At 38.4% G+C, this 10,626-nt stretch overlaps 1 protein-coding gene across 1 annotated transcript in view; it reads right to left on the bottom strand.

The window, feature by feature from the left end:
- Positions 1-756: 756 nt before the first annotated feature.
- BBS7 (Bardet-Biedl syndrome 7) overlaps positions 757-10,626 on the bottom strand; it is a gene marked incomplete at its 5' end in the record, with an annotated part of 15,004 nt that continues 5,134 nt past the window's right edge. Inside the window, 11 exons of the mRNA XM_008635735.2 lie at positions 757-1,445; positions 1,760-1,883; positions 3,341-3,444; positions 3,553-3,662; positions 3,739-3,903; positions 4,866-5,005; positions 5,906-5,971; positions 7,041-7,115; positions 8,177-8,369; positions 8,933-9,035; positions 10,463-10,547. Coding sequence (XP_008633957.2) covers positions 1,312-1,445; positions 1,760-1,883; positions 3,341-3,444; positions 3,553-3,662; positions 3,739-3,903; positions 4,866-5,005; positions 5,906-5,971; positions 7,041-7,115; positions 8,177-8,369; positions 8,933-9,035; positions 10,463-10,547 — 1,299 coding nt within the window. The remainder of the gene's footprint in view (positions 1,446-1,759; positions 1,884-3,340; positions 3,445-3,552; positions 3,663-3,738; positions 3,904-4,865; positions 5,006-5,905; positions 5,972-7,040; positions 7,116-8,176; positions 8,370-8,932; positions 9,036-10,462; positions 10,548-10,626) is intronic.

The following is a 10,626-nucleotide window of genomic DNA, read 5'->3' as shown; positions in this document are numbered from 1 at the left end:
AGCGCCTCAGGCCTTCCCGCCGGGAAACGTGTGTGGGAAGCGTGCTGGAGCTTGCCCAGCCGGGCTCGTGAAGGCGTCCCGGCAGGAGCGGCTGAGGGAGAGGGGGGAGTTACTCGGGAGAAAAGCTGGCTCGGCGGGGAGACCTCATCACTCTCTACAGCTCCCTAAAAGGAGGGTGTAGTGAGGTGCCCGCAGTGAGGGGACAAGAGGAAATGGCCTCCAGCTGAGACGGGAGATTCAGATTATCAAGGAATCACAGACCACAAAGCTAATCTTGTTCCAACCATCCTGCCATGGGCAGGGACACCTTCCACTAGACCAGGTTGCTTGGAGCCCCATCCAACCTGACCTTTAGCAGTTCTAGGGATGGGGCATTCACAGCTTCTTCGGGCAACCTGTGCCAGGGCCTCACCACCCTCAGATTAGACAATTAGGAAAAAAATTGTCACTGTTAGGGTGGAAGAAGTTGCCCAGGGAGGTGGTGGAGTCACCATCCCGGGAGGGGTTTAAGAGGTGTCTGGATCTGGTGCTGGGGGATGTGGTTTAGGGGTTACAGTGATAATGACAAGTTGATGGTGGAACTTGATGATCTCAAAGGTCTCTTCCACCCTGGCGGATGGTTCTATGCCACTTCAGTGGAGTTGGTCTTTTTTCCTTGTGAACAGATCCCTGTCTCCACAAGCTGCTTCATCTCTTTTAAATAAAACCAAGTGAGAAGGTAGGTGGAGTTTTGAAATGAAGCACAAGGACGCTAGGGAAGCATGGAGGAAGTTTAATGCCATCCATCCCTAAACAAGAGTTTAAATGCAGCTGTCTTCAGTCTAAATTTTAGAGTTCTTCTCCCTCTCTTCATACACCAGCTACATCAAGTCTGGTGACATTCTCATACCACATTCTCAACACAACAGGCAAAACTAAGTTAGGTACAGCTTAAACACACAGACGTCTCCCAAATCCATCCAAGTCTCTGGAAACCAGTTTCTTCATCCATTCTTGCAGCTGGGGGACAGGCTACTCCATGTAATCTTAAACAGTAGTGAAAACATTTTTGCCAAAAGGATATTTGGTATTTACATCTGATTGTTCTTGAGCTATTATATTAACACTGTACATAAAACCTCTGCACACAGTTAACATACACAACAGTTTATATGAAGTTTACTACTGTATCCAATATGGTAATAAGTATGAATAAAACCTAAGAGCTGACAGTACAACAAAAGACTAAAAGTGTTTTTCTTAAAAAGTGTTTTGGACTTGATACTGAAATGCCTTGGTTAAAACCAGAAAAATTACTCTGCTTTTTCCTTGTCAGGCAGCATCAAAAAAAGCAATCAGTCCATCTTGATCACAGCCATCCAGAATTTCCAGAAGGAGAGGAACTTTGGTTTTCACATTGGTGCCTTTAAATTTAAATTTATCTATGAAGAGATCTGTGATCATACCTGCAAAGGTAAAATACCAAAAATTATAATTTGCCTTGTTTTCAGTAGGAGGTATCTACTTTTAGCTCATGATTATGTGCCAACTATTCCAGTTGTTAGAAGACTTTTTTAACCTCATGTTTTAAACAATGGTTTAATTGTAAACAAATCCAAACCATTTAACTTTTATACATTTTTAAATGCCATCCTGAATTTGAACACTATCTTTAACCATGTCCATAAAGACAAGAATCATCTAAATATAAGCAGCTGTCTATTTCAGCCATGTCTCTGGACATGAAGCCCCATTAAATAAAGCTGAATTATCAACAAACCATAAAGTCTCTCAAGATGTGCAGGTTGTCTCTTGTATTCCTCCAGCAGCTGATCTGCCTCTTCCAAAATGCTGCGGTATTTTGGGAGCAGGAAGTCCACGTTCCCTTCATGAACTTGTAATTCCTCAAAGACAGTTTAAAATGGTAAGAACTAACAGCAGGTAGGTCTCATAAGAGCAGGTAAGTGAGAAGAAATTAAGCTTAGATATGTCAGAAGGAAGTACTTCAAAGGGAAGACAATCCCCTTCTAAACTATAAGTGTTATTTTCAGAGTGCCTCATTTTCTAGTCTTCTAATGAAATGCCAGATGTCACTTGTCACTTCATAGACTGGATTCTCAAAATCCTGTGAATCCTGTGTATTACAGCTTTCAGCTCTGAGCCAGAACAGGATCACACTGTACAGACTCAAGCCCTTGACCATACTTAGTCTAAAAATGAAGGTAAATTCCTAAAAAAGTGTAGCACACGCTGAAGTCTGAAGGTAAAAGTAAACTCTGAAAGTATCACTCAATTTGTGACAGCAAGAAGTTTTGAAGGCCTCTTCTAAAATGCCAGCAGACCAATGTGGGATGGTCGATAGTAGAGATCTTTTTATCCTCCACAGAAAGACACTTCTGTTCTAGACAAGAGGTAATTATGTTGTGCACTGTGAGTCTGCTGGGATAACAGCTTTCATCAATCATTAGATTATTTTACTCCCGATCAATAAGTTATCATCCAAAAACTGAGTGACAAAATAATTTGTTGAAGATTTGCTCTCTAAAAAAAGCCTAAAACAAGCAAAATGTACAACACCATTATTATTGCACAAACACAGTATGCATTAAGAATAAACTCTCTAATAGTGTTTACATCCCTGGTTTGCCAAACCAAGCCCAAGTAAAAACCTTTTAGTGATAATAAAGATTCACACCATTCTCCTTAGTAGCCAGCTTTTCTACTATCTAAATAATTCTGACAAGTATTTGCTGACCCCAAAAGGACAAGAGATAACTGGTTGTCCATTTTCACCTCCCCTCCCATTAAATAAAAAATACCAACTTGATGATGGTGAGTTTTTAACAGCAAAATTCTGGTTGTTGGCAAAGAAGTCCAAGAACTGAGGCAAGCTGCCTAACTGGTACCTCCCAAAGACTGCTGAGGAGGGTATTAAGCAAAAGATGGAAAAGCAGATGATTCAGAAATTATGAGAGAATGGTATTAAGTTCCAAAGCAAAGGAGTTGCATCTGGCCTGGATGATCTAAAAAACTATACATGTTAGTGGAAAGAGAGACAGAAGGAGCTGTAAAATAACAGTGGGCTAGAAGAGAACATTAGATGATAAAGCTGGCTGCCCTTCTGCTGTCCAATTTAAGCATCTTCAGTAATCCCACATGTTATTCACTAGTTATATAGCAAAAAAGAATTTTCCTTCAAGAAATCTGTCTCCTGGACACTTAAAACACGTGCTTTAATTTCATTTAAGGGAACAGAAAGGGAACAGATCCCCACACAACACACACCTGACTCGAGCCATGGTTTGGTACCTGACAGCATAATCCCCCATAAAAATCAAACCCCAGGAGTCCAGATACTTACTCTCAAAGCATCTATTAAGTGAACCTTCTTGGCCAGCAGCTGCTGATACTCTAATTTAGGGTGGATAAGCTTTAATGTATGCCTCACAGATTCTTCATTTACATCTAGCAGGGAGTAAAAAAGAATCCCAACAAGCAAATGAGTACTACATACTCCATTTATGGGAATATCAAATGAACTGAAGAACAACAAAATAGAGAAGAAATTTTTACCATATGATATCTTGAGATTAATCTTCCTTTTAGTAGCCTCTTTGGAAAGCACATCTTTGAGGATAGATATTGTAGAGATGTTGTCAGATTTAAAATATCCCTCACCTTTTCTATAAAGGAAGAAAAATTTTAAATGAACAAACTTAAACACATATGCATGCATTAAGTTTAGTAATTGTATTTTACCTGTAGGTAGTTTCAAGCTGTGTTCCCAGGAAGGTGTTCTGAAAATAAAAGGTGATGCACTCTCCAGCAGGAGTCTTTTCAGGCACCTCAGGCAAGCAAAACACAATCCAGGAGTGAATTTCAGCAAAACTGAACTGGCCTTTGAGCATCAGTGTATTCATGGGCCTGTGACATTGTGAAATTAAAAGAAGAAAAAAAGATAGTTAAGAAGGAGGGACACTGTCCATGTAAAAAGCTTAGTTCCACATGGTGGTTTCCTTTTAATCAGCAGCCTGTAAAAAGCCAGGTCTCTCCCTAAGTACAGACACATATTGCAGATTACAGCTATTTTTCTGTACTGCAAGATGCAAAGCTACATGCTCATTCAAGTTTTACCTCCCACTAGGCATGTCAGATCCGGAAAAAAAAACAAGTTGGAAGTTTTTGATATCCTGTTGCAAGTTGTTAAACCCGAAATTTAGGACAAAGGTGAGTAACTGACAACAGCAAATATGGCTAAGACAGATCCTCAAAAGCCTCCCGTGCTGTAAACCTCAGACATCGCATTTTTATCAAGAACAAGGCACAGTGGAGCTCATTTGCATACTGAAGCTGTTGGTATCATCCCTTCAGTCTTTCAGTTTTGGTTGGAACAAGCATATCCTTGGAGACAATACAAGATATTAGCTGAGGGTGGGCAAAAATCCACTAGAAATTGTGTAAAATACTAAATTCCTATAACACAGAGATAAAGGTAAAAAAAGTCTTGGCTCAGTTTTGGGGCCAAATTAGCTGTGAGAAAAAAGTTAGAGGAAAAGGGTGGAGCACAGAATGAGGCTGAAACTGAAAAGACACAGTTACCTCCACAGGAGAGTTTCCTTTCTACCACACCCTCAGCTCTACACATGGGGCCGGACTATAACCCAGGGCAGTAAAATGAAAAATAACCCTAAAACAAGGATAAAGAATGGCAAAGAACCTATTTAATCCGTAATTTCTATTAAGAAACCCACAAAATGGAACTACAGGCTCAAAAGTGTAGTTTAGGGCTTAGAAATTCCATACTAATGTTTACAGAGCAAATGCTTCAGCTGGACTGTGTCATTTTTTCCAAGCGAAAAAAGGCATTGATTTTTCTTTGCAAATACCTGTCCTGGTCAATAGAATGAGTTCTCTGGTGAAGTGAAAGTGGCTTAATTTGATATTGATGAACTTGACAGGTTTTTGGTTGAATTCTGGGAGTTACATATGCCTGGAGTGTCCCGTACTGTCCTTCAATCGAGCGAACCTGCAGAGAAAAGAAGGACCCACAGAAAAGAAGAAAAAGAAAAATATTATTTTATCATTTGGAAATTTGGTGAATATTCAAAGTATGTTAAAGAAATACTGTAGCACTTCAAGAATATTTAGAGTATTGTATTTACTTGGTAGTGTCAATATAAATAAAGGAGATGAGTCTTAAAATAAGATGAAGCAGTGTCCAATGAAGTGCTGCTGGATTAGATGAATCAAATACTAATAAAATAACACCCACTAACTAATTTTATGATATTCTAAAATAAAAAGCCTCAAAATTGAGAGTTTTACATAAACATGTATCAGATTAGCAGGCTGCAGTAAAAAAGAGAAAACCTCATGCCTGTGTGCACATTGAGGATTTTCTAGTCAGGATTTCCTTCATTACTTTCCCTGCTGGTTGCCATAAAATGTGTGAATTTGGTGGATCCTTAAAAATAAACTCCAAAACACCAACATGCCTTTAGTGTAATAAGCATGGAATGACACGATTTTCTTCCTCTCCAAAATACAAATTGAGTCTATATTCCCTTGTTAGTTCCCAATGTAACTTCCTTCAAACACTTCAAAGGATAAACAGTGCCAGAGCTTTCTCTCCCACACCTCCCTCTGCTTTAAGTTCCACACATTGCTTTCAGTATTTTCCCAATCTGTGATGTCCCCACTGCTTTCATCTTAGGGACACTCAAAAGGACCCCGGGCTCCCCTCTGACATATTTTTAGAAGCCTTTAGAAACTCTAGGACAAATAAAAAAGGAACACAAGCCCCAGGTTAGAAGGTTCTCAGGAAAGAACCAGAAGTAAAGACTGGACTGATCCAGGTAGAGAACTCTCCATTCCAGAGCAGGAATAACCATTAATTTATTGTGGAAGATATTTTTGAGCATTTTACCTTAAGTTCAAGTCTTGTTGTATTTGCTTGGCATCTGTAAGTTGCAAGAAGAAAGTTGCTATTTGGCTGTGAACAGGAAAAAAAAACCAAACAAACAGGAAAATAATACAAAATAGGCCTGTGGATTCACAAAATTTCTACTGGTCTGTTTTAACTGTAGACATGTTACAGTAAAGTTTTTGCTATGCATGTACAGCTATTTACAAGGGTTAAATACAAAAAAGCAATCCTTTGTTCCTCTGAATGTTCCAATTAGTTTTAATTATGGTAGAGTTTAAAAAAATTAAATCTCTCTATAAGGAGAATACAACCAAAGCCTCTTACACTCTTTAGTATCTCTATGAAGATTACATAGATACCTACTTTTCATCTGAAAAATGCATGTCAGCCTGCCCCACTCATCTGCAAAATTAGTTCAACATTCAAAAACTAAAGCAGGATCAGTAAGAAAATACACCAGAAAAAGTGTTAAATTAATCATCATAAATGGCAAGAAACCTAAAATAAAAAGCTGATTTCTGGGAGCTCCAGGGCAGAACAACGATGTGCAAATTCAGTTCTTAAAACTAAAATAAAGGACTGTTAGAAGGAAAAAGATTTTACAGAAGATTTTCATAAACTGCAAGGTAGTTTCTGGATTTTCCCCCCAGGCCCTCAGTGTCAATAGTAATTCCATAGCTATTCAAGTCTGCAGTTATTATATACTAAAAAAAGCATGCAAACATTTGACTTCCCACACAGCAGAATTGTCACATTCTAAAGATGTTTTTAGAAATTAACTAAGTAACACTCTTCACCTAAATTGCTTGGAAGTAAATGTACGTGATCCTATGATACACAGAGAAGAGAGCAATACTGAATGTGTCTCTCACAATCCTCCTCAGGAACAAAAAAAAAAAGAAGAGAGCTGATATTTTTGCACATACTTAGGTTTTCCTTACATCAGGATGTGCTACTAACTCCTAATTCTGCAGTATCTCTAATGCAGCTGTGCTCTCCACAATTACCAGATGAGTAGTTTAACTGAATATTAAACTGCTCATCTACTAAATGTCCTCCAAGTTCTACTTTTACTACACAGTACTCAGTGTTTTCACCATGTAATCTCTACAAACATCATCTCTGTTTCACTCACCTCAGAATCACAGCTGCTAAAACTAACGACGGCAGAATTTTTATCCACATCCAGCAAGTCTAGTGGGGCATCACTCTGCAGCACACAGGAGGAAGGAAAAATAAAGAGCTTACGTTTCTGAGTAGCTCCAAGTGCATTTATCCTCTAACTGTCATCAATGTTTTTAATAAGGGAGAGGCAAGAAGATTGCTTCATCTGAGAGGCAAAAGCCTAACAGACATGCAGCTTACTACTTAATCCTGGAGTAACATGATGATCTTTCTCTTATTCCCTTACAGAGTCCTGAACTCCTGGGGGGCTGGCTTACCACAACTTCAGTGTAAAATCTGTAACTATCTTTCAGACATGAAAGGTAGATTAAACAATTTCATTATTCCCCATTTAGCTCTAGAAACATCAGATATTATAGAGTGGCAAATTAGCTGTAGCTTAGCATTGCTCTGTAACATCCTTACTAAAAAAAGGATTTTTATTAAGAAGTGAAAAATAAAATCCTACAGCAGTTCTTTCCCATTTGTTGTAGCCAGCTCGCCTCATAAATTCCTCCTTGTCACATTTTTCTCCTCATGCATTTCCCAAAAGAAGGTAATTCAGTACCGCTACTCTTTCTGACTACCGAAGATGACGTTAATTTCAGCTGATACAGTAGGAGGAATAATTAACCAACGTTGCTGTGATGGGCAGGAATATTTCTCCCCAACTGCACACAAATCAGATACTGTTCCACACTGAAAGTGCACAGGTGGCCCATAAGACTCTGAAATTAATTTTCCACTACAGAGTACTTAACTGGCAAGTGAGAATGTGCACCTCATTTAATTGGTGTTTAAATAAGGACACGCAAAAGCAAACACAAAGTTACAAAGAAATCTTCTGTTACAGCAGGCACTGTGGTTTATTTTGGTAATGTAACATTGCTCTGCTCAGTAAAAGTTTGTTGTATTTGTTCCCTAACAAGCATTTACAGCAGTTAGTTCAATACTGCAACATTGAACACTTCAGCTCCCGCTTGCAACAATTCAGACTTTTAAAAAACCAAGTACTTAAGGTGCTATAACTTGGCTTTTTGAACTAGAAAGTGTCTGAGTGTTTTATTTATGCATCAAGAAAGCCAACAAGAACAAAGCCCCACTGACCTGCACCAGGACATTATCTATGGCTGTCTGCACCTCCAAGATGAGGCTGTAGCTGGCATCATCCTTGTTCAACGTGAACTTGTCATTCACACTGAATGCAGGTACTGAGGAAACTGCAGTGCTGGACTGAGAGGACTGCTGGTATTTCTCCCGTTCCTGAAGTACTTTTATCTGCAGTTGTTCCAATTCATTCCTAGAAAAGGGAAACCACTCTAACGTCTTTAAAAAAGGCAACTATAAAAGCTACCCTAGAAATTAGGTAAACTTGCAAGACAATCATGTTTATCTCCTGTCCTCAATTTTCCAGCCAGAAGTGACTGATGACTCCCCTTCCACATACTTTGCAAAGATAAAATATAAACTCTATCACATGGACATGTAGATTTTACATGCTCCTTGCCTAAAAAGCTTTCCTGAGACACAGGAAAGGACAGTCTTTTTCCTTCAAGAATGCAATGCATTTTGAATAATATGATAGTGACTTCTTTCCTGCCATCATTTAGAAGCTATAGAGCAGCACAGAAGAAAGGAATCTTGCTGATACTGAGGCAGAAAGTATTAAGATACCATCATGTGAAGGCAAGATAGGAAAAGACCGTGAAAGGAGGCTGCTATTCATTTCTGCTTTGAAAAGGTTTGATTCTACTTCTAGATATATTAATGACAAAGAAAATCCAGTGAGATAGGAAGGAGAGATGACATTTCAACTTTTAACATTTCAATTCTTCCATTTAAATTTCTTTCTAGTGGAATTACCTTAAGGATGAAATCTTGCTCTGCATTTCTTGACTTAATTTTAGTTCTTCCCCTGATCCACCTTCTCTATGGACAGGTTCTGTAGTCAGTCCTGTCAGCCAGCCTAAACCAATATATGAAGTTTATATTCCTTATAAGCTAAAAAGAAAAGTCTACACTCAGCTGTTGTATGCATGGAGGGATGTTTTTTCCACACACTGGGTAGAGAGAATTGAGCCTAATTTAATCCTTTTTAGTAGGATTAATCCTAGACTCTGAGCATAATTTTCTATGGGTTTCATTCTTAAACTGGAAAACATTAGTTATTCTTTTTCATTAAGTACTTTGAGCAATAAATCCCTCTACGACAGTTTTTAACTGAGCACTTTGATTTTTTCTCACCTCTCTTTTTCTGACAAAACCTTGCATTATTGGCAGTACTATAGCTGGAAACAAAACAAAAGCTGTGCAATGTGTTTATAGCAAACTGTATGCTGCTCAGTGAGCTTAGAGATTGAATGCTGCTGCTTGAAAAAGTTATACTTTTGCTTACTAAATTACATTCATTTATAAAAGTAAATATTAGTTGATTACATTCTGATACCTCAGGCATGATATGCAGACATACCAAAATCAGTCTAGTGCACATCCTACCAGAATTCACCTTTGAAAGCTCACAGGGGAACACAGGCTTTCACTTTTTCCCTTTCTTCTATGATCCATGGATCTTTACAACGTTCCCACTAAAAGCCACAAAGGACTTAGGCTGCAACAGTACTGTGGCCAATCACACCAAAACAATTCATATGAGGTCAGGTGTAAGAATCTTTTGATCACCCAAAAATGTTTAAAAGAGCTACTTGGAACACCATTATTTCTCAGTAACTGACTGAGGATTGTATCTTGCCAAATGACATGATTTTTCATTACAAGAAGTTTTAACAGGTTAAATTTTAGAACTGAAGGTAACTAAAGAGAGAGAATTAGCAATATTTTAGCTCCCAGCAGCTGGCATATGCAGCATGTTTATCACGGCCTCTGTTACAATCAGGCCAATACCTCAAGTCTCACAGAGGAGCTGCTGAGATGCCACACATGGGGGAGCTTTATTTTCTACTGAAAGCAAAACCAACCCCATTTAAAGCCCTGTGAAGCTGAAAAGGAACAAGATTTTGTAAAAGACATGAAAACAAAAGAAAAACATGCTTGTCTGTCAACATTTTTAATATATATTAAAAAATCATAAATAAATCCTTCAGACATAACATACTCAGTATTTCATCACAGTGAGGCAGCAGTTTACACCAAAGTATAGCCAGTCACTGTGCTACACATGATGAATATCTTAAAACATAAAATCCCCACAGTTTAAGAAACATTTTCTTTAAGAGTAAATATTAAATCAGAAGAGATCTTTTCAACAAAACGTTGTTCTGGTTCCGATCAGAACACAAAATTTTAAGAGATGTGAGCTGCACTAACAACATAACCTGCTTCATTTCATCACCTCACCACACACGGCATTTATTGTGTCAGTGATATGAAGCTTACCTGAGTATGTTGCTGCTAAAATTTCATCATAGCCATCTTTTCCCACACAGCCACCCTGGATTGATGCAATGCTCTCTGATAAAGCCTTCAAATAAACACATTCAAGCAGAGGGAAATATCACTGCACTCATTTTAGAAGTTTTTAGAAGATTCTACTCCACATA

Source organism: Corvus brachyrhynchos, unplaced genomic scaffold (assembly GCF_000691975.1).
Source record: "Corvus brachyrhynchos isolate BGI_N302 unplaced genomic scaffold, ASM69197v1 scaffold105, whole genome shotgun sequence".
NCBI lineage: Eukaryota > Metazoa > Chordata > Aves > Passeriformes > Corvidae > Corvus > Corvus brachyrhynchos.
Note: the sequence above shows the minus strand (reverse complement) of the source record. Positions and strands in the feature narration are given on the sequence as shown.